We start from the raw sequence: 25530 nt of genomic DNA, 5'->3' as shown, positions 1-25530 counted from the left end.
GTGCAGCTCTGTCACAAATGGCACCAGTGGTTAGCCACAGGAACCAGCCAGTTATGGGATGGAGACCAGGTCGAGTGGACCAGTCAGACCCCTTTAACCTCTGAGTCCTGGTTCCAGATAAAGGTTCCCATATTAACCCTTTAACCCTGCAGGTAAAGGTTCCCATATTAACCCTTAGATTAAGATTAATAGTAATACTACTACTACTACTACTAATAATAATAATAACAATAATAATAATAATAATAATAATAATAATAATAATAATAATAATAAAGTGTGACATGTCAGAGGACCAGGCTGCAGTGGCTGATGAATTCCAATGCGCATCTTCCACCAGTAGATGAATGAGACTTAAGAGTTTTGGTTTAGTTTAGTTTAGTTTAGGTTAGTTTATTTCAGACACAGACATAATACAAAACATGAAACAAAAAATAAATATAAAAATAATAATAAATAATACACAAATACAAAACCAAACAATAGAATAATAATAATAATAATAATAATAATAATAATAATAATAATAATAATAATAATAATAATAAACAATACACAAAAAAATCAATATAGAAAAAAAAGAACAACTGTTGTGCCTGAAAGGGAGTAGGAAGAAGCCACTGCTTATCCAGTCCTACCCCCTAATTCCAGTCCTCAGACTGTTAGTGCTAAATCCCTTGATATACAACATAAGATTGTGATTATCTACATCTACTTCTACATACACTTATACAGTCACATACACATATACATACACACATACAGTCACATACATATCTACATACACACATAGTCACATACACACCAGTTTATGTCTACCGGTGTACACACACGTCTGCACCCCCATGTTCATATACACACACCATACAATAGAACAACCTGACAATCCAATTAATGATCACACCCTTCCTTTCCTTGAGCCAGATATTGTGAAAATAACATTTCTTTGTATTTCTTTGAGTGAAGCATCAAAACCAGTATCAACATCTGGACCCACCCAAAACCAGGATCAAACATTTGGACCCAACCAAAACCAGGATCAAACATCTGGACCCACCCAAAACCAGTATCAAACATCTGGACCCAACCAAAACCAGGATCAAACATCTGGACCCACCCAAAACCAGTATCAAACATCTGAACCCACCCAAAACCCCTATCATACATCTGGACCCACCCAAAACCAGTATCAAACATCTGGACCCACCCAAAACCAGTATCAAACATCTGGACCCACCCAAAACCAGTATCAAGCATCTGGACCCACCCAAAACCAGTATCAAACATCTGGACCCACCCAAAACCAGTATCAAGCATTTGGACCCAACCCAAACCAGTCTAAACATCTGGACTCACCCACAGCCCTGTGGGACCGTGGACTGTCCACTAGACTTCCACCTCACTGGTCTTCATAATCTGAAGTGTAGAACTGGGGTCGAAAACGTGGCCTTGACTTTAATGTGAGGACATTTCAGATCATGACGTCCTGTTTTTAATCGTTATGGGAACGAACCAACAAACTATAGCAACGCATGAGTGTATCCAAGAATTCCAACATTTGGTCCATTTGTGGACCTGGAACAGATGGAAGTGGACCTTGATTCTGACTTTGCCCACAAACCCTCTTATTTCCACATGTACCACAGTTCAACCAGTTGGACCAGTTCAACCAGTTGGCCCGGTTAGACCAGTTGGAACAGTTCAAGCAGTTGGACCAGTTCAACCAGTATGACCAGTTCAACCAGTTTGACCAGTTCTTGTGCCACTGTCAGGCCTTTTTCCATCTGAGTCCCCACATGGGCTGTCAGACTTGACAGTGTCCTTCTACAGTGGATGCTCTTTAAGAGCTTAGACTTTCTGGTGATCTTCAGGAGTCCTAACTCCCCCCCTCCAGCTCGCGTGAAACCCACCCCATTTGGCTCAGTCATACATATTTAATCCCCCTCCATCTCAGGGTCTGAAGTGCTCACTTAGAGACGGAGTGACACTTTGAATAAAACAAACAGGAAAACACAAATTGCTCTTTGTGTTCTGGATTTAGAAACACACTGTTCTGCCTGGTTTTCTGTTGTTTTTTCATTTTTCCTGAGGGCACTTGGAGTGGTGGAGTACACATACATCTGACTGCTCTGTGCTGAGTCCAACAGATCTGTGCTCCACTTCAGTGGTCCATCTATAGCTTCATCCAGGACATTTGAAGACACTTCTACAGCAGCCCTTTAGTGTCTGTGTCTCCACTGGACACTTTACTTTACCCTATTTTCTTTTATCTCCACTGGACACTTTATTTTATTCTGTTTTCTTTTCTCTCTACTGGACACTTTAATTTATTCTGTTTTATCTCCACATGACGAACTGACATGGTCCATCCACCCCCAGGCCCAGGTCTCCACCTTCCTGCACCATCAGCATGAGCACTGTCTTGTTACTGTTGAGTCTGAGTAAGTTTTCAGCTGATCAGTTGTGTGGGTGGGACTTGGAGGAGGGTTTTGTGCTGATATACGGTTGAGTGTTGTTGGGTCTAACCCTGTCTGTTTTAAAGTGGGTGTGACTGTCACCGTTTTACATCTGGATGGTAAACCAGAGGGAAGAGATGCATTTAGGATGTCTTCCACAAGATGAAGGAGCAGTGTTTCCCCTACAACTGTATAAAGGCGGCCATACACTGTGCGATTATTTCGGTCGTTGCACGCAGCTTCATCTCAAACTGTGCGAATCATTTGTAAAGTCAGACTCACGATTCATGTTCTCACACTGTACGGACTGATGCTCGTACGCGACCTGACTGCTCACACTGTACGACCATAAAGGATGCACCACACGTTCCAGTGCTGTATCCAGAAATACAATGTTAAAATACCAAGGAATCCGAAAGTGCATAGACGATTGTGTATTGGCGTGAGTCACGAAATGGTAGTGCTAAACAAAAACCAACGAGCTGCTTTGGCAATATGTGCCATTATCTGCGGGGAATCAAAAAAGAAGAAAAGACGATGACGTGTTTGGTGCAGGAATTGGTTTGCCAGACGTGGACAGTATGGGCTGTCAATCCTACAGCGGGAACTAGAGGTAAGCTGCAACAGCTAAACTGCACTAGGCCAATATCCAGCTACTGTAAGCTTAGAATTAGTTTACAGTAGCTGGCTATTATTGTATTTGCGCATGCACAGTGGTGAGAATTTGAGGCACATTGGCTCGTGGCACTGCTTTGACAGTACGATACACTCACGAGAAGCGAGCAGGATTTCAAACAGCTCCGTTTTCCTTGCGAACACACGATTGCTGGTCGTGAGGTGGTCGTGAGGTGCTAATCGCTTCTCTTTACCCCATGTACACTGCACGAAGCACGACACACGATTAGAGGCACATCGGGCCCGATCCCAGAAAGAGTCGCACGAGTGAGAAATCGTCTCTAAACTCGCACAGTGTAAGGCCGCCTTAAGGGGGGCACCCCGCCCCTCAACGGCACCTCCCAACCCCCCAAGACCCTAGACTGGCACAGCCCCGGTCGGTGGCTCACAGTCGGGCACAGCCCTTCAGACCTCGGATCCAGTTCCAAATAAAGCTCTCCATCAGCTCCCAGTTATAGTCTCTATATGTGTCACTGTGTCTTTGTCTCTAATGTCACTCAGTATGAGGTACAGGCAAGGTTATTATCGCTAACAAAAACTAACGAAATGACGAAAACTAGAATTGAAAAAATATTTTCGTTAACTGAAATAAATAAAAACTATAATTAAAAGAAAAAAGAAAACTAACTGAAAATGCATTGTGTGTTTACAAAATTAACTAAAACGTATAAAAATTATGGATAAAATTCCCTTCGGTTTCGTCTTTGTCAATGTCGGATTGATACGAAATCGGCTTATTTCGCTCTAGCAATTTTAGCTGCTGGCACCATATGGCACTTCACGGTCCATCTTTTCTCGTCACTTGTCATTGAAAGTCATCTTCTCGTCCCCATTCTACCTGAAAAAATGGAGACTAAAGTTGGGAGAAAGCAGAGTCCTGTCTGGGATTTATTTGAATATGATGGTGAAGAAGATAAAAGATACGACAAAACTAAAATTAATACTAAAACTACATGAAAACTAAGCATTTACAAAAAAATTTAAACTAATAAAAACTAGCAAACCTGCTTTAAAAACAAATTCAAACTAACTGAATTAGAGAAAAAAAATGTCAAAACTAAATAAAACTAAACTATAATGAAATATCCAAAGCTATCATAACCTTGGGTACAGGCAGGCGCCACTGACCTGGTGTTCATACTACAGTGATAAATAAGAAATTTGTAAAAGCTGGAGCTGCCGGTGGATGGTGTCAACTTTCTTCTGGAGGGAATTCAGGAACCTTGAGCAAAGGTCAGCTCCACCTGAGGGTTAAACAGCATTAGGAGGGTGAAGAAGACGGCTGATGGTGGAGAAGAGCACTTTGAGGTGTTTTTGTTGGTTCCTGATGAGTGTGGGGTAATACCTAGTTTTTGTCTGGGAAAGGGCCTCTCTGTAGATGGTGACATCTTCTTTAAATGCGTCATGATGGACAGTGAGGCCAGATCTTCTGTGTCATTTCTCAAGCCTACGTCCTGTGGTCTTCATCCTGCAGAGCTCAGGGGTGAACCAGGGGGTAGGACGAGACAAAGACACATGAGGAGCTACAAAGTCCAGGCTGAGGGAGAGGGCATGGCTCTAGTGTTCCACCACACCATCATCTGTTTGGAGTTGGAAGTCCAATAGTGTGGAAGTACACACCTGTTGGATGTTCTTGAATCTTCACATTCAGGAACATCCAATAGGGCCGATTGGTGCACTGCTGTTGGAGAGGCACAGGGACCAAGAACAGGACGGCATGGTGTTCAGAAAGAGCCACTGCAGGTGGGAGGGAGCACAGCACACCTGGTCCAGTCATTTCTGTGTGTAGAACTGAAGCAGTCCAGCAGGGATAGGAAATCAGTAGGAAGAGAACATCTGCTGGGATCCACATGAACCCAGCAGGACAGTAGATGGTGCAACCAGGTCAGTAAGCTGTGACAGGAAGTAGGCAGAGGCTTTGAGAGGAGCGTTAGGTCAACCTGTACCTGTGTGGACCAGGTCAAGACGTTCAAAGGTGGTGGTATTCACTGGGATCTGTGTGACCATAATGGATAACAGCAGCCCACCACCACAGCCACGGATGCAAGGCTTCTGGATACAGCCATAACCTGGGGGCGGGGCTTCGCTGAGCATTATGAAGTCTTCCTGGTTCTGCCACGTCTCAGTAAGACGTGAAAAAAACTGTGATTTTTCCAAGATGAGGTCCTGGATAAGGACTTTATTATTTAATGAGCAGCATGAATGATGGTGGTAATTACACTTATTTTTCTTATTAATGTTCAGTTTGTTCATATTTGTTCACATTGTGTTCAGGTACAGTTCGTACATGTAAACATGTTTATGATAGAATCCGACTTTAACACAAAGATAAACTTTGTGGTGGATGTCATATCTCTGTTCTTCTGTTCTTGTTTGTATTGTGTGAGTGGTCCGGTCCACTGTGGATCAGATGGTTCTGGATGGGTTGACCTGGACCCCCCTGGTCTAAGTGGTTCCACAGGGTCCAACAGAACGTCCATTTATCATGAATCCATGGGCATTACTGTTCCCATACCTACGGGGGTTAAACACCCCACATTACAGACCATGGAATGTCCATATTTGGTCCTCAGACCAAACAGTTTGGAATGACTGAACGGAATGATGGACTGAAACCACAGCCACCACCGCCACGGGTCACGTGACTGAGGGTGTGTGTGGTCACTGTGGAGAAAAGGGAAGGAGGAGATGAAAAGGACTTAATGTCACTTCAGTGCTCCTCATTCCTCCTCCTCTGTCTACGCCTCGCTCGCCCATTCTCTCTCTCTCTCTCTCTCTCTCTCTCTCTCTCTCTCTCTCTCTCTCTGCAGGTGCACATGAGACTTTTCAGATGAGTGTATTCTATTCAGGACAAGATTGAAAACACTTCATCTGTAATCTACACACAGGAAATGTGTGTGTGTGTGTGTGTGTGTGTATGTGCACGCACGAGTATGTGTGTATGTGCATTTATGTGTGTGTATATATGTGTGTATGTATGTGTGTGTGTCTTTTCTAAGAAGTGTGTATTTATATAAAGTACTACATGTCCTGTACAGTATGTATAAAAAACAGTGTGTGTTTAAACTGTGTGTGCCTGTATGTGAAGTGTGTGTATGTGTATGAGTGGGGAGTGTATTAATGTGTATGTGTGTGTTAACCTATGCAAGGTGCTGCACCACTCATTTGACTTGTTAATTCACTTCAAAAACAGCTCAATGGTCGGCCTTGTCTCCTAACTCTCACACACAAACACACACACACACACACACACACACACACACACCACACACACAACACAACACACTTATCATCACAGCTTCTTTTGTTAAGGAAGATGAAGCCAATTAAACTGATATCACTGATTGTTGTCATTCCGGCCTCCTCCTCCTCCACCTCTGTTATCCTTTCTCCTCCTTCTTCCTCCTCTCCTCCTCCTCTTCTTCCCATTTCTCTTCCTCCTCCTTTTCCTCTTCCTTCTCCTCCATTATCTTTTCTCCTCTTTCTTCCTCATCCTCTGTTCTCCTCCTCTTATCTTTTCTCCTCCTCCTCTTCTTCCTCTTCCTCCTCCTGTTATCTTTTCTCCTCCTCTTCTTCCTCCACCCGTTATCTTTTCTCCTCCTCTTCTTCCTCCACCTGTTATCTTTTCTCCTTGTTCCTCCTCTTCCTCCTCCTCCTCCTCCTGTTATCTTTTCTCCTCCTTCCTCCTCCTGTTATCTTTTCTCCTCCTTCCTCCTCCTGTTATCTTTTCTCCTCCTCCTCCTCTTCCTCCTGTTATCTTTTCTCCTCCTTCCTCCTCCTGTTACCTTTTCTCCACCTTCCTCCTCCTCCTCCTCTTCCTCCTCCTGTTATCGTCTCCTTGTTGCCATCTTTGTTTTTTGTTTTCATTCTTATTTTTTTTGCCTTTCTTTCCATCTTCACCACTTCTTGTCTGTCTTTCAGCTCTATATTCTTTCACCTCTCCTCTCTTCCATCCCTCTTTCATTTTCAGATCAGTGTTTTCCATTTTAAGGGCTGTCCAGTTCCTATATGGTCCAAGGAGGAGCCTGGTTAAGAATTGACTTAGCTAGGTCTGGCTAAGTCAGACCTGTTCCAGGTGCATGTTGGACTAGGCAGGGCTGTCCTTTGGCACCAGTTCTGTTCATATGGGCCAGGGAGGACGGGGGGTGTCCAGTTTGAGACCACAGGATTCCATCTCTCCTTTTTGCAGATGATGTTGTCCTGTTGAACTCATCAAACCTGGACCTTCAGCGTGCACTGGAGCAGGATGAGGATCAGCACTTCCATCCATCTTTTCTTTTTCATCCATTCTTTCTTATCTATCCTTTCTTTTCTTGCATTAGTTAATTTATCTTTCATCCAGTTTTCCTTCCAGATGTTTATTATAAATGTTCCTTTTTACCATTCAAGTGTTTTGTTTTTGTTTTTTTTACATCGGTTAATTTATCTTCCAGGTTTGTTTTGAGTTCCGTCTACTTTCATTTTCATTTTCACATTCACTCCATCTTACAGATTTTCCTTTATTACTTAAATACTTTGTTCCTTTGATTTTTTTTTTTTTTTATCTTTATCATTCATTATTTCTTTTTTCTGTCTTTTTCCCCTTTCACATCTCTTTCTTCCATGTCTTTCTCCAAACTCTCGTTCCTTTTTTCCTTCATCATTGGTTATTTTTAATCCTCTTTCCGCCCTTTATATGTCCGGTCCCCTTTCTTCTTCTGTCTTTTTTTTTGTTCTATTTCTTTTATATCTTTAATCTTCAGTCTCTTCTTCTAACCTCTGTCCATTTACAGCCTTTCTTGCAGATTTCCCTTTAACTTCACTACCTTTCTTTCCATCCTCTCTTCTACTTTCTCCTTCCTTCAGTCTTCTCTTCCCTCCTCTGTCACTCTTTGCATCTTTCTCTAACATCTCTTCTACTACCTTGTCCTCCACCTCCTCTTCCCCTCTCATCTGTCTCATCCTTTCCTTCTCCATCTCATCATCCTGCATCTCCTGTCATCACCTTTCTTTCCTTTTCATCTTTTCTTTTCGTCATGTTCATGGTAATTTTCTTGGTGGGTTTTTTCTTCCTGGCATCCATCATTCAATATTTTCTTTTCATATCTGTTCTGTCTTTCTCATCATTCTTTGTTTTTGAGTCTCTTTCCTCCCGTTCGCTTCCTTTTTTTAATGGAAATAAATATTTAAATTAGAAAAGGACTTGGAGAGTGCAGAACTCCGCCAAGGCAGATCAGTGCCCCCCTCCGATCACCACCAAATTTTAATCATTTGTTCCCTGTGCCAGTATCAACATTTCCTGAAATTTTCATCCAAATCTGTCCATAACTTTTTGAGTTATCTTGCACACAGACAGACAGACAGATCGACAAACCAACGCCGGCAAAAACATAACCTCCTTGGTGGAGGTAATAACATTATTCAGACCATAATCAGGAAGGAGAGAGATGATGCAAAGGGAAAATGCTTCATCAACCCTTAAAGACCTAGAACTCTTTCATGGAATGAAATGAACTGAATGACTAGATTGAAGTTTACAGTGATTGTCTGTTAAATGTATTCTTTATAAATGTCCACATGGATCATGTCTCATGCTGCTGAAATGCTGAGAAATTGCATCTTACTGTAATTATTTCCATGTATTAGAAGAAATAATGGCTGACTGAGTCTTTGAGAGTTACAAAAGTCTTGGGTTTGTGTCCCTCATGCTGGCCTCTGTGTTCTTCAATCACTCTTCTTTTTTCACTTCTCTTATCACACCATTCTCCTTCAGCCATTTCTGGCGTCCTTCTCGTCTTTCCGTCTCACCTGTCTCCTCCGTTCCTCCTCTACCTTCTACTTTCTCCAAACTCTCCCTTATCTCCTCTTTTTCCTCACTCTGTGTTTTCTAACACTGTGATAAATGTCCATCTGTGATTGGCCGATGCCCCCCATCGTCGTGGCGCCCACGAGGTCGTAAACAACAGCCCGTCTCCCCCGGCAACGTGGCGTCTCCATGGACGCAGGGCCACTAAGACGACCAACTCTGCATGTGTGCGTGTGTGTGACTGAGGCGGAATGTGACATCCAACGACTGCCAACTGTGTATGTGTGTGTGTTTTGTATGTATGTACTCTGTGCGTGTGTGTGTGCGTGTGTGTGTGCATGTGTGTGTGTGAGCTAATGAGCGATCATAAGTGAGCAAATGTTTTCTCTGGGTTCCACTAATGTTCGACAAACACACACATACACACATACCTGATGTGTATGTGTTGTCAGTAATGTGTGTGTGTGTGTGTGTCATTAGTATGCCACAGTGAGCTGTGTCCATATGTCACTAAACACAACCATGTTTTATTTATCCTGCAGAGGGGGGAGAGAAGAAGGAGGCCAACAGTCACTGTCAAGAGGACGAAGAGGGAAGGAAGGAAGGATGGCTGGACGGATGGATGGATGGCTGGATGGAGAGGAGAAAAGAAAACTGGCAAGATGAGGTGAAAATGGATTAACAGCAAGGAGAGGGGAGAAGGGGAGGTGAAGAGAGAAGTGAGAGATAATAATGAGAGGAAACAGGGGGGATGGAAGGCTGGAAGAAGGATGGCAGGTGGGAGATTAGATGAAGGGAGGAGGCTGGATGGACGGAAAGATGGAGCAAAGGAAAGATGGAAAAGAGAAGGGGTGAACCAAAGGGAACGGAAACCAAAAGAAAAGAGGGAGAAGAAGATGAAACAATGAAAGGAGAGAGGGAGTTTGGGATGGAATTTTAGAAGTTACAAATGAAAGAGAGATGATGGGAAACAAGGAGGATGGAAGGAGGTCACACAGAGGCTAGAAGAAGAGGTGGAGGTGATGATGGAGGGAAGGAGGGAAGAACAAGGGAGGAGAAAAAGGTGTAAGAAAAGTTAACAGCGAGGGAGACAAACCATGGAAGAAAGGAAAGACCAGGAAGAAGAAAAGAGAAAAGAGAAGACAATGCATCAAAGAGGAAGCAAATGAAAAGGAAAAACATGTAGAAAAGAAAAGGTATTAAAGGTGTTCAAGTGAAGACAAAGAAGGAGAAAAGAAAGAAAAGGAAAGAGGAAGGAAGGAGAAGAAGAAACCAACAACAAGCTGTAAAAACAGTTGAAAATACAAGAAAGGAGGAAAGCCTCATAGTAAATGAAAGACACAGGAACTGAAATGACAGTAAAGAAGGAAGAAGAAAGAAAGAAGAAAAGGGAGAAGAAGAAGAATGAAAGACAGATGGAGGAAAGGAGGAAAAAAAATATTTGTCACCAAAATACCTGAACCAAACCATCTAAAGTCACGTGATGAGATGGTTTAGTCAAACTGAATACTAATATATAATAATGGATAAGGTTAACCCTAACCTTAACTAACCCGAACTAACCCTAACACTAACTACCCCTAACTAACCCTAACACTAACTAACCCTAACCTACATTAACTAACACTAACCCTAACTAACACTAACTAACCCTAATTAACCCTAACTAACACTAACTATACCTAACTAACCCAACCCTAACTAACACTAACTAAGCCTAACCCTAACTAACCCAACCCTAACTAACACTAACCTTAACTAACACTAACTAACCCTAATTCTAACTAACACTAACCTTAACTAACACTAACTAACCCTGACTAACACTAACTAACCCTAAACCTAACTAACACTAAACTTAACTAACACAAACTAACCCTCACTAACACTAACCTTAACTAACAGTAACTAACCCTAACTAACCCTAACTAACCCAAACCCTAACTAATTCTAACTAACCCTAACTGTAACCAACCAATAACTAACCCAAACCCTAACTAACCCTAATCTTAACTAACACCAACTAACCCAAACCCTAACTAACACTAACCTTAACACTAACTAACCCTAACTAACACTAATTAACCCTAACTAACACTAACTAACCCTAGCTAACACTAATTAACCCTAACCCTAACTAACACTAACTAACGCTAATTAACCCTAACCCTAACTAACACTAACTAACCCTAGCTAACCCTAACTAACACTAACCTTAACTAACACTAACTAACCCTAACAAACACTAACCCTAACAAACACTACCCTTAACTAACACTAACTAACCCCAAGCCTAACTAACACTAACCTTAACTAACACTAATTAACCCTAATACTAACTAACCCCAACTCTACCTAACACTAACCTTAACTAACACTAACTAACCCTAACCCTAACACTAACCCAAAGTAACCCTAACACTAACCATAACTAACCCTAACACAAACCATAACACTAACCCTAACCTTAACTGACACTAACTAACCCTAACTAACCCCAACCCAAACTAACACTAACCTTAACTAACACTAACTAACAATAACCCAAACTAACCCTAACACTAACCCTAACTAACACTAACACTAACCATAACTAACACTAACTAACCCTAACCCTACTAACACTAACCCTAACTAACCTTAACACTAATACTAATGAAGAAATAAAAAGATCTCAAATGAAAAGGATCTTAGAGGTAGAAGATAAACTAACTATAAAAGATTTAAACAGATGAAAATGACCTAAAAACATAAGTCCAAATGCAGAACAGGAGTTTAATCTGATCCACAAAATGAAAATGAAGACATGTGGAGACAACGGAAAAAGGAAGAAGAAGAGGAGGAAGGAAGAAAAGAAAAACATGGATATGGATTAGGATGAGAAGAGGAAAGGAGAAAAGGAGAAAAGAAGGAGGAGAAGGGAAGGAGTGGGAGGAAAGAAAAGGAGAGGAAACTTTAGAGAGGAAGGAAAGAAGGACAGGAGAGGATGTGGAGAGAAAGGAAGGATGGAAGAAAAGAAGAAAGAAAGAAAGAAAGAAAGAAAGAAAGAAGAAAGAAAGAAAGAAAGAAAGAAAGAAAGAAAGAAAGAAAGAAAGAAAGGAGAGAATGTGGGAAGGAAGGAGGAAAAAGAAAGAAAGGACAGACAGACAGACAGACAGACAGAAAGAAAGAAAGAAAGAAAGAAAGGAGAGAATGTGGGAAGGAAGGAAGAAAAAAGAAAGGACAGACAGACAGACAGACAGACAGACAGAAAGAAAGAAAGAAAGAAAGAAAGAAAGAAAGAAAGAAAGAAAGAAAGGAGGGAGGAAGGAAGGAAGGAAGGAAGGAGAAGAGGGGATGACCGAGTCATGGAAAGGAGGGAGGGAGATGATTTGAGGAAGAAGGAGAAAAGAAAAGAGGGAGGGAAGCAGTGAGGGAGGGAAGGAGGAGGGAGGGATGGACAGATGGAGGAGTGGGACCCCAGAGACGTGTCATTCATCACCACCATCCAGTCTGCACTCGTTCACCCTCTCTTTCTCCGCAGGTCCTTTTCTTTTCTCCTCCTCCACTCATTCATTCCTTTATCTTTTTCTTCTTCCACCCGTCTATCGTCTTCTTTTCTACTGTCTCTCTCTCTCCCTCTCCCTCTCTCTCTGGCTTTCGTTTTTAGGTTCCATCGTTTCCTCTGGCGAAAAACCTCCATCTCTCTCTCTCTCCATTTCCTCGCTCCACTCTTCCATTTTTTTTCCTTCCCTCCACTTTTTTTTCTTTGTACTTTTCGCGCCTGTGAAGCCTGTGGTTTAAAGAGATGAATGGAGTGAGAAGAGATGGATAGAAATGAGAAGGAGTAAATGAGAGGATGGAGAAGAAAACACCAGGAAGACTCCAAAGGAAAATGTCTTCATTCAGAAAGACAGAAGGACCTGAGGACAGAAGGACCAGAGGACAGAAGGACCTGAGGACAGAAGGACCTGAAGACAGAAGGACCTGAAGACAGAAGGACTTGAGGACAGAAGGACCTGAAGACTGAAGGACCTGAAGACAGAAGGACCTGACGACAGAAGGACCTGAAGACAGAAGGACCTGAGGACAGAAGGACCTGAGGACAGAAGGACCTGAAGACAGAAGGACTTGAGGACAGAAGGACCTGAAGACATAAGGACCTGACGACAGAAGGACCTGAGGACAGAAGGACCTGAGGACAGAAGGACCTGAGGACAGAAGGACCAGAAGACAGAAGTAGCTGAAGAGAGAAGGATCTGAACATAGAAGGACCAGAAGACAGAAGGACCTGAGGGCAGAAGGACCTGAGGGCAGAAGGACCTGAAGACAGAAGGACCTGAAGACAGAAGGACCTGAGGACAGAAGGACCAGAAGACAGAAATACCTGAAGAAAGAAGGACCTGAACACAGAAGGACCAGAAGACAGAAGTACCTGAAGAAAGAAGTACCTGAACACAGAAGGACCAGAAGACAGAAGGACCTGAACACAGAAGGACTTGAGGACAGAAGGACCTGAAGATTGAAGGACCTGAAGACAGAGGACCTGAGGGCAGAAGGACCTGAAGACAGAAGGACCTGAAGACAGAGGTTCAGTCCTGTCCACCCCACCTGGATTTGTTTTGAAAACAGAAGGTTTAGGAGATAACCTTAAACGGACTTTCATCTGGTGGGCCAATCCTGCTGTCCAGGTGGACACTACTACTGTCTCCCCAATGATGATGAAGACAGACAAGGTACCAGTGTTAGCTAACGTTAGCGAAGTCCTGCTAATGCTGCCAAAGGGATCTGGACAGACTGGACCCAGATAGGACAAGGACTGTGACCCTGTTCAGTTCACACACACACACACACCCCTACAGATCTTCTCCTCTGGTACCACCCACAGGACACACCCCTCCACTGTGGTCAGGTCCACCCCCTGGTCTTCATATGATTCAAACCAACACCTGTGACTGAGTCTAACTCCAGCAGGTCTACGTCCACCCCTGTGGTTCTGCTGAGGTCTGACACTTAGATGTGAGTCTGGTGGTTTTGGATGGAACTGGGTCAGTGTTACTGGGTCTACTGTTCCAGTTCTTCTTACCTTCTTGTACAACAATATTTATGATGTCAACATTCCATCAACACTGTCTTTGACACAGAAGTTCTACTTAAAGGACCAGACCTGGAGCTGTATGTGAGCCACCCGGTTCTGGTCTTCAGACTAATGAGGGCCACCCTGGTTCTGGTCTTCAGACTAATGTGGGCCACCCTGGTTCTGGTCTTCAGACTAATGCAGGTGGAGCAGCAGTAACTTTAAGGCCCAGGATAAACCCTAGTGTTCCTTCATAGTTTAAAGGGTCCGGACGGTCCAGGTGCAGTGTCTACAGGGGTTTGGACTGCAGGATCAGGGTATTAGGACAGGATGAAGCCTGGAAGACCAAGCCCAGGGCACACATAGTAGATTCGATGAGAGGTGAAACCTTTTTACTGAGCTCAGAGTTTATCTACCTTAAAACTATTGTGCGTGAAATAAATAAGAGGATGTGAGGAAAACTAGTGTCAAAGGTCTGTATGTTTGAGGACAAACATCATGTCCCTCCTAAGTGGAACCCCAGGCCTGAACAGCTCAAACAGACGCTCGTGTGTGCTCCTCACCGGTGTGGGACAGCAGGTTGGGCGACAGCAGGCCTGGGAGGCCCGGGTGCAGCAGCCGGGGGCTTTCCTGGACCCCCGCCCCAGAGCAGCGCTTCGGAGGACGGCCTGGACGAGAGCTGCAGGCACAAGCAGACAGACGGACGGATGCGTTATGACACAGATTCACAGAGACGTCAAGGACCCAAACAGACGGACTCAGCCCATTCACACTAAGTGTGACTATTCACACACATACTACATACATGCACTTTATGGACATACTACAGGTCCACCTTAATACACGTCCCATATTACATCAACCCTTAAACACTGAAACATACACCTTTAACCCTTAAAGACCCAAACATCCACCTTTAACCTAAACCATCTACTGATCTAAACTGTTTAATTCCTGTTGATCCACTAATCCTATCAATCCATGTCAATAATTGGTGTAAAATACAGGTCTTCATCTTTTCATGGTCATCAGATATGATCATATTTGGACATTCAGAGGCTCCGTAGTTACCGTGGAAACACCGTCATCTTCTCCAACATTGATTCCCCAGTAAAACCCATGGAGTTGGATCAATGACAGTAGATGGAAACACTGGGTTTATGTTCAGTTAATGACAGATTGGACTGAAAAAGACACTGTTTATTCAGTTTGATCCGTTTCTGATAGAATAACCATCAACTTTAATGAACATCTACATGATCAGAAGTAGGAAAATACATGATTTACACTGAAAAAAAAAACACAAAATAAGGAAGATAATATTACAACCAATAGTGATAAATCCCTTAAAAAAGGTTAAATCTAGAAAAAAAATCATTTGTGAACTGACATAAAAGTATCAGTGGGTCTTTAACGGCTAACCAATATGATTAATTACTTCTGTAAGAAAAAACTATGAGGGAAAACTCAATAAAAACACTGATTCCAAAACTGTATGTTATGAAACGGTGGTATTTACTGCAAAACTAAATACAAGTCTGAGGTACTTGCATTTGAGTATTTCACTTGGATAGTCACTGGACAGCCCGGTCCAACCACCGCCACAGAACCAGAACCAAACAGAACAATAAATACTCATGTCAGTGTTTAAGCCCGGTCCCACCACCACCACCACAGAACCAGAACCCATCAGAATCTTCATGTTCTCCTCCTCCTGTTGGTAGACCAGTACTTTTGGTTCTTTTGCACCAACTCTGACCCCTTGGTTGAACTCTGCCTCTCTGCACTAACGCTGGGGGGGTCAGGCTTCTGATCTGGGCCTGGTTCAGATGGTCCGGTTTGGGTTCTGATCTGGGGTTGGTTCATGGATGCAGTGTTCTGCTCTACACCAGGTCCATAGTTCAGATCTACAGACACATCCACCAGGTCAGGGTTCTTCCACTTCCATTCTTAAACTGGTCTTATTCCTCTAAACGTTGACATGATCCAATAAAACCACAGATTCCTCTCAGGTCCCTTTGATCTTCAGATCAGGCTTTACCCGGTCCACCAAAACCAGCTCTGACTGCAGCAGAACCAGCCGTAACAATGACGACACTGACCATGATAGACAGGTCTGATACTGGTACTTCTACTCAAATACTGAAGTCCATGGGTACTCTGACTACTGAACTAATTATGGTGCATGCTGACTTTTACTAGTAAAGGCCTTGACTAACCCTGACAGACACTGAGGTAACAGTTGAACACAATAACAGGACTGACATTAGTGCTGATGCTCTGTGTTTTTCAGAGCCTCATTTAAGACACTTTGACAGACGCAGACACATGTTTTCACTAGGGGTCTGTATTGGCAAGAATCTGGCGATACAATACAAATCACAATACTAAGATCACGGTACGATATATCACGATATATCATGATACTGTTAACAAGGCAATTTTTTGTTTGTTTCTTTTTCTTAAATGATTATTTTCTTGAAGAATTGAATTACACCCAAAACATGCATAAATACTAAACACATTTTTATTTGATCCCAACAGGATTTGATGCTATGTGACAACATTTTCCTGTGTTAAAAACATAAATTATGTTTTACAGACATAATAGTTTAAGATCCTTTTCAAATGTTCATATTCTATTGGTTCATAACTAACATCATAACATTCTTTTTGTGCAATGCCAACAAAGGAACTAACATCTGCCTCTTAGACAGTAAAAAGTGCTTATAGGACTCTTCAAATAATCATTATTTGAAGCATCACCACCACAATTTAATAATTTGTTCCTTGCACCAGTATCATTTCCTGAAATTTTCATCCAAATCCGTCCATAACTTTTTGAGTTATCGTGCACACAGACAGACAGACAAACCAACGCCAGCAAAAACATAGCCTCCTTGGTGGAGGTAATAATAATAAATAAAATATAAACAAAAACAAAAACAAAAAACAAAAATGAACCTCCGCAGCATCTCCATTTGAATAAATACCTAAAAATATTGATACAGTACTTTTTAATATCGATACAGTATCATGAAATGAAATACTGTGATATTATTGCAGAACTGATATTTTCTTACACCCCTAGTCTTCACCTGCTGAGTCCATGTCCATCAGATCAGCTCCATCTGCACTGGTGGATTAAAAACGTGTGGGTTAAACGGTGGACGCTGACAGCTGGATCATCAAACAGAGTAAGCAGGAGGCTCACATGTAATCAGATTACACCCAGTGGGCAGGAGACGCATGTAATCAGATTACACCCAGTGGGCAGAAGACACATGTAATCAGACTACACCCAGTGGGCAGGAGACGCATGTAATTAGATTACACCCAGTGGGCAGGAGACACATGTAATCAGATTACACCCAGTGGGCAGGAGACTGAGACAGTGGAGTTGGAGGGACAAATGCAGGTGCTGAGGTGTGTGTGTGTGTTGAACAGCTGTGTGTGATAGAGCCAGTCAATAACTAATGCTGGCGTGAAACGAAAGTGAAGCTTTACATACTTTCAACGTCCAATTCCTGGGTTCTATTCCTCTATTATACTGTGTGTGTGTGTGTGTGTGTGTGTGTGTGTGTGTGTGTGTGTAGACGACAGCAGGTCATGGGTTCACACCTCAGAGCGGCAGGAGTCTCCTCATCCCCACCTATCCCACACTTTTATAGACAGTGTCCCTCTGTTCCAGATGTCCAACCACACTCTGACTGTCACAGCTCTGCTCTGTCTGTGTCATTTACAGGAAAAACATTTAGAAAAGGAAAATTTCAAACTTTCTACAGAGTCAGAGAACAAATCTAAAGAATGAACCACCACCATGAGCATCGACAGACCAGGAACACACACAGAACACACACGGAACATGAACACACACAGAAGCCCCTCCCATGACCATAGAACGCACTAATGACCATCAGCCAATCAGGGACCAGATGTGTGTCGTTCTAACTGTGGACGTTTGATTTAATTTGTGTTTTTGTGTATCTGAATCAGATCCACAGATACACCTTCCACATTTAGAGAATATGTTCCATCTGTGCCAAATAAAAGTATATTTAAGGAAAAGATGAGATGAAAAAAAAAAACTCCAGTGGATGTAAGAGATGTACAAGAACAGATCTGAACATGTGTAGATGTCCATGTGTCCATGTGGGGACATATGCAGAAGACAATGAACATGAACCCAAACATGTCTGCCACACACACACACACACACACACACACACAACCTGCTGTATTATGCATGTGCACGTAGGCATAAATAAACACACAAACACAAAAATACAGTAACTGTACACACACACACACACACACACACACACACACACTCAGAGGAGGTGTGCATACAGGCCAACTCTCTGCAGGGTGGCTCAGTAACAGATGGCCGTCCAAAGTCATTTACACCTAGAGAGAGAGAAGGAAGGAAGGAGAGAAAGAAGAATAAAACCTGTACAGCACTAGTGTCACCGTGACAATAGAAGACAACAGAATAGAAGAGAACAGAATAGAACACAACAGAATAGAATACAACAAAATAGAATAGAAAACAATAGAAAAGAATAGAACAGAACACACAGAATAGAACACAATAGAATAGAATAGAATAGAATAAAACAGAGTAGAATAGAACAGAATAGAACAGAGCACAATAGAATAGAATAAATAGAATAAAACAGAATAGAATAGAACAGAACACAATAGAATAGAACAGAAAAAGAACACAATAGAATAGAATAGAATAGAATAGAATAGAATAGAATAGAATAGAATAGAATATGAGGTGTCCTCTTTAATCCCAGTCCACTTCCATAATCCAACCTAGACCAGGGTCACATGTCTGTCTTCACTCAGACCATAGGACCATGTTGACAGGTTCTACATGTTCTTCACAGTTTAACAGATGATGTTCCTTCTTCTTTACATGAAGAAACAAACACAGACTAATATGAATATATGAGTGTGTCATCACACAGACCCAGGTCCTTCTGACCAGGTGTGTCCATAGGATGGGTTAGGACACAAGACCACGGCCATGCAATGCAATGCTACGCTATGCAATGCTACACAACACAACGCAACACTACACAACGTAATGCTACAAAATGCTACACAACACAACGCAACACAACGCTGCACAACACAACGCAACGCAACGCTACACAATCCTACGCAACACAGCGCTACACAACTAATATATACTATAGCAATATATACTCATATATATATACTTGAGAAATATAGACTAATATATACTATAGGAAAATATACTAATATATACTAAAGGAATATATATTAATATATATTATAGGAATATAGACTGATATATACTAAAGCAATATATACTAATATATATACTAGAGCAATATATACTAATATACTAGAGGAATATAGACTAATATATACTATAGGAAAATATACTAACATATACTAAAGGAATATAGACTAATATATACTATAGCAATATACAGTATACTAATGTATACTAAATGAATATAGACTAATATTTAGTATAGGAAAATATACTAATATATACTAAAGGAATATATACTAATATATATCATAGGAATATAGACTAATATATACATAGGAAAATGTACTTATATACACTAAAGGAATATATACTAATATATACCATAGGAATATAGACTAATATATACTATAGGAAAATACCATAGGAATATAGACTAATATATACTATACGAAAATATACTAATATATACTATAGGAATATATACTCATATATACTATAGGAAAATATACTATTGTATAAAAAAAGGATTATATACTAATATATACTAAAGGAATATTGACAAATATATACTATAGGAATATAGACTAACATACACTATAGCAATATATACTAATATATACTATAGGAATATAGACAAATATATACTCTAGGAATATAGACTAATATATCCATCCATTATCCTCCGCTTTATCCGGGGCCAGGTTCCAGGGGTAACAGTCTAAGCAGGGATGCCCAGACTTCCCTCTCCCCAGACACCTCCTTCAGTTCTTCTGGGGGGACCCCGAGGCGTTCCCAGGCCAGCCGAGAGACATAGTCTCTCCAGCGTGTCCTAGGTCTTCCCCGAGGTCTCCTCCTGGCGGGACATGCCCGGAACACCTCCCCAGGGAGGCATCCAGGAGGCATCCGAAACAGATGCCCGAGCCACCTCAGCTGGCCCCTCTTGATGTGGAGGAGCAGCGGCTCTACTCCGAGCTCCTCCCTGGTGACTGAGCTCCTCACCCTATCCTTAAGGGTGCGCCCAGCCACCCGACGGAGGAAACTCATTTCGATCACTTGTATCTGGGATCTTGTCCTTTCGGTCATGACCCAAAGCTCATGACCATAGGTGAGGGTAGAAACATAGATTGACCGGTAAATCGAGAGCTTCGCCTCTCGGCTCAGCTCCTTCACCACGACAGACCGGTACAACGACCACATCACTGCAGACGCTGCACCTGTCTGTCAATCTCACGCTCCATCCTTCCCTCACTTGTGAACAAGACCCCGAAATACTTGAATTCCTCCACTTGGGGCAAGGGCTCCCCACCGACCCGGAGAGGGCAGACCACCTTTTTCCGGTTGAGAACCATGGCCTCGGATTTGGAGGTGCTGATCCTCATCCCGCTCGCTTCACACTCAGCTGCAAACCGCCCCAGGGCACGTTGGAGGTCCAGGCTTGATAAGACCAACAGGACAACATCATCTGCAAAAAGCAGAGATGAAATCCTGTGGTCCCCAAACCCTCCGGTCCCTGGCTGCGCCTAGAAATTCTGTCCATAAAAATTATGAACAGAACCGGTGACAAAGGGCAGCCCTGCTGGAGTCCAACATGCACCTGGAACAGGTCTGACTTACTGCTGGCAATGCGAACCAGGCTCCTGCTTTGGTCATACAAGGACCGGACTGCCCTGAGCAGAGGGCCCCGGACCCCATACTCCCGAAGCACCCCCCACAGGATATCATGAGGGACATGGTCGAACGCCTTCTCCAAATCCACAAAACACATGTGGACTGGTTGGATGAACTCCCATGAACCCTCGAGCACCCGATGGAGGGTATAGAGCTGGTCCAGTGTTCCGCGACCAGGACGAAAACTGCATTGTTCCTCCTGGATCCAAGGTTCGACTAGACTAATATATACCATAGCAATATATACTAATATATACTATAGGAATATAGACTAATATATACTAAAGGAAAATATACTAATATATACTAAAGGAAAATATACTAATATATACTATAGGAATATAGACTAATATATACTATAGATATATAGACTAATATATACTATAGGAAAATATACTAATATATACTAAAGGAAAATATACTAATATATACTAAAGGAATATATACTAATATATACTAAAGGAATATAGACTAATATATACTATAGGAATATAGACTAATATATACTATAGCAATATATACTAATATATACTATAGGAATATAGACTAATATATACTATAGCAATATATACTAATATATACTATAGGAATATAGACAAATATATACTCTAGGAATATAGACTAATATATACTATAGCAATATACACTACACTGATGTAGACTAAAGGAATATAGACTAATATATACTATAGGAAAATATACTAATATATACCAAAGGAATATATACTAATATATACCATAGGAATATAGACTAATATATACTATAGGAATATATACTAATATACCATTACGTCACTTTATGGTACCACATACTTGTGAACCAGTCACCATCCCTGTAACCCGTCAACGTCACCACATTATTCAAACATTTGAACATTTAATACAATGACAGAAGTGTCACATGACTGAGACTCTCGGTCATAAAAACAACCATACTGAGTAAGTCCCATCCACTGGGAGAGAGAGAGAGAGAGAGAGAGAGAGAGAGAGAGTGTGAAGAGATGTGGAGAGAGAAAATGCTCAAATGTTTCAGGGTGTGACTGTGTATAAAGAAGGGCGAGAGACAGGGCGAGAGAGAGAGAGAGAAATAGAGAGAGAGAGAGACAGCGAGGAGAGGTGGACCGACGCAGAGGAGCATGAAGAAAAAAAAAAACATGAACCTTCACTTTTCCTCTGAACTCTGCTTCACCTCCAGCTCTATCACACACAGCTATACAACACACACACACACACACACACACGCACGCACACACACACACACACACACACACACACACACACACACACACACACACACACAGACACAGGTGTTTGCATTCAAACCTTAAAGCCTTTCTATCAACAAATCCTCTGCTACCTTTCAACTCTTGCATATACATGTTACAGTACCAGCTGTGTGTGTGTGTGTGTGTGTGTGTTCATCTGCATCCACCCATGTATAAGCAACATTAAGGTGTGTATGCATGTGAATCCATGCCGTGTGTGTGTGTGTGTGTGTGTGTGTATGCGTGTAAAAGGACACATGATATTGCCTTCTCATTAGCCTTACAGTTCTTTGTTCAGAGTAATGACTGGAGTGTGTGTGTGTGTGTGTGTGTGTGTGTGTGTGTCCCGTAGGGTTGCCATATGTTGGGCATTAATCCTCGTCAACGGTCCACTCTCCTTACTGCACCAAGCACAGGAACAAAGAGCAGGTCACACACACACACGCACACACACACACACACACACACACACACACAAAATTCCGTCCACTCAGACGTATGTTCCCCCTCCTGCTCCGTCCACTGACCTACATCCATTTGTGAACCCTTAACCTGGACTGTGATCCAAACTAACTCTGCTCTTCTCATTCTTTACCCAAACATTACTTTGTCTTATGAAGTCATTTAAAGGACAGGTTAGTCTGTGACCTTTGACCCCCACCGCCCCAAAATGTGGCCCAGCAGCAGCCGTCCACAGGAAGTCAGCTCATTTCCTGTAGGAGACGACCAGGACCAACCATGGGAAGTTACTGGATCCCAGAGAACAAAAGTGGAGCACCGTTTGACTACGGTACGGCTTGGTTTGGTATGGTTTGGTTCAGTTTGGTTTAGTACGGCTTGGGATGGTTTAGTTTGGTTGTGTTGGGTTGGTTTAGTTCAGTTCAGTTCCATTTGGTTCGGTTCAGTTTGGTTCAGTTCAGTTTAGTTTGGTTCAGTTGGGTTCAGTTCAGTTTAGTTTGGTTCAGTTCAGTCTAGTTCGGTTCAGTTGGGTTCAGTTCAGTTCGGTTCAGTTCAGTTTAGTTTGGTTCAGTTGGGTTCAGTTCAGTTTAGTTTGGTTCAGTTGGGTTCATTTCAGTTCAGTTCAGTTTAGTTTGGTTCAGTTGGGTTCAGTTCAGTTCAGTTGGGTTCAGTTCAGTTTAGTTTGGTTCAGTTCGGTTCAGTTGGGTTCAGTTCAGTTTAGTTTGGTTCAGTTCGGTTCAGTTGGGTTTAGTTTGGTTTAGTTCGGTTCAGTTGAGTTCAGTTTGGTTCAGTTGAGTTCAGTTGAGTTCAGTTCAGTTTAGTTTGGTTCAGTTCGGTTCAGTTGGGTTCAGTTCAGTTTAGTTTGGTTCAGTTGGGTTTAGTTTGGTTTAGTTTGGTTCAGTTCAGTTCAGTTCGGTTCAGTTGGGTTTAGTTTGGCTCAGTTGGGTTTAGTTTGGTTTAGCTCCTTGCCTTTTCATAATGGACACAAAATGTGTTTGTCCCCACAGACCCAGTGTCTCCGTTCTGTCACATGTTCAGTATAGTTTAGTGTTTCCAGGTGGTACCAGGTCCAAAACCTGTCTGAACTGCTCTGATTGAACTGGATGTGGGCTATAGACAGATACGAGTGCATTGGAACGGTCCATCTGTGTTTGGGTCACAGACACTTTTACTGATGTCCTTCAATTCAATTCATTTCATTTCATTTATCGCCTTCATTTTTCTCCTCCCTCCATTTTTGTGTCTCCTCTAAATTCAGCATGTCCCTTCATGTCTCTTCAAATTTGGACCAAATGCTCACGTTGACTGAAGGATGAACTGATTTGACGTAGATGTCCAGAGGTGGTCTTTCATGGACATACCATGGTCCAGGGCTCATGGACGTACCATGGTCCAGGGCTCATGGACGTACCATGGTCCAGGGCTCATGGACGTACCATGGTCCAGGGGTCACGGACGTACCATGGTCTAGGGGTCACGGACATACTATGGTCCAGGGGTCACGGACGTACCATGGTCCAGGGGTCACAGACGTACCATGGTCTAGGGGTCATGGACATACTATGGTCCAGGGGTCGTGGACGTACCATGGTCCAGGGGTCATGGGCGTGTCTGAATGACCTTCTAAAGTCGTCTGTGTTTTTTAATCACAACTGTAAAGTTATTCACCACAGAACCATGAAGAAGTGGAACTGGAGGTTTGGACCCTTTTACTGATGCAAACATTAAAAGGTTCTATTAATCATCAGAACATGAGACCGGACAGTACCAGAACCACAGGCACTGTACAATTGACTGCAATAAATACACACACCTGGATTTACAACTACACAACTGACCTGGACCAAACCAGTTCTACATAGAACATGTTCTACTACCAAGCCAGACCAATTCTGATGGCATCAGCACACACACACACCCTCACACACACACACACGCACACACACACACACACACACACACACACACACACACAGATGTTCTGCCTAAACTGAAGTACCACCTGGACCACCTGGGTCACATGACCCATAGTCAGGGTGTATTATGGGTAATATGATGCCCTCTGTGCTTTGGAACAACATACAGAAGACCAGATGAGAAGAAGAGGAGAAGGTTGACAGTGATGAGGATCAACTGAAGGTTCAAATGTTCATCAATGACCTTTTTAATTGGACCAACACACAAACACATGATAAGAATGGAAAACATGAAGCTGACATTTCACACACACACACACACACACACACACACACACACACACACACACACTGATCAGATGAGCCACCTTGAAGTCAGTGTTCCCACTCTGACACACACACACACCCTCGCCTGTCCTCCCAAATGGCTGTTTCTATGGCAACGAAGCCTTGATCAATACTCCGTCATTGGCTCTGATGGCCGGTCAGGGTCGGTCTCACACACACACACACACGCACACACACACACACACACACAAACAGGCATGGTGGTGAACAAGCACGGACTCGCTAACATGTTTGACAGATTGATTTAGCTCATAACGTGCAGAGGTCTCACACACACACACACACATACACACATGTATGTACACACACCCACGCACACACACACACACACATATACACACCCACAGACCCAGTGTAGTTTATCAAAGCCTGCTGTGGTCAATATTTGGGGTAGAGTGAGGGGTCAACCCTGTTTAGCTCCAATCTTTCATCTTCCTCTCTTCCTTTTCTTTTATCTCTCCATCCTCCGTCCCTCCTCCTTCATGTCAGATCGTACATTTGTGCGTTTCCCTTATTCTTTCTCTTTCTTTTTAATCTGCTGTTCATTCCACCTCCTCTTATCTGTTCTTCAAATATCACCTGTTTTCATTGGTTTATTTTACACTAGTATTTTTTTTTATTATTTATAATTTTTCTATATTATCTTTT

General features: G+C 42.4%; 1 protein-coding gene across 2 annotated transcripts in view; it reads right to left on the bottom strand.

The window, feature by feature from the left end:
* The window catches only part of LOC115438896 (dachshund homolog 2-like), a 148060-nt gene that overhangs the window by 56695 nt on the left and 65835 nt on the right, over window positions 1–25530 (bottom strand). For both annotated transcript variants that reach the window (XM_030162783.1, XM_030162784.1), the window contains exon 2: window positions 14536–14651. In XM_030162783.1, the coding sequence (XP_030018643.1) occupies window positions 14536–14651 (116 nt within the window). The remainder of the gene's footprint in view (window positions 1–14535; window positions 14652–25530) is intronic.

This window comes from Sphaeramia orbicularis, chromosome 18 (assembly GCF_902148855.1).
Source record: "Sphaeramia orbicularis chromosome 18, fSphaOr1.1, whole genome shotgun sequence".
NCBI classification, from domain to species: Eukaryota; Metazoa; Chordata; class Actinopteri; order Kurtiformes; family Apogonidae; genus Sphaeramia; species Sphaeramia orbicularis.
This window is presented reverse-complemented; position numbering and strand designations above follow the sequence as displayed.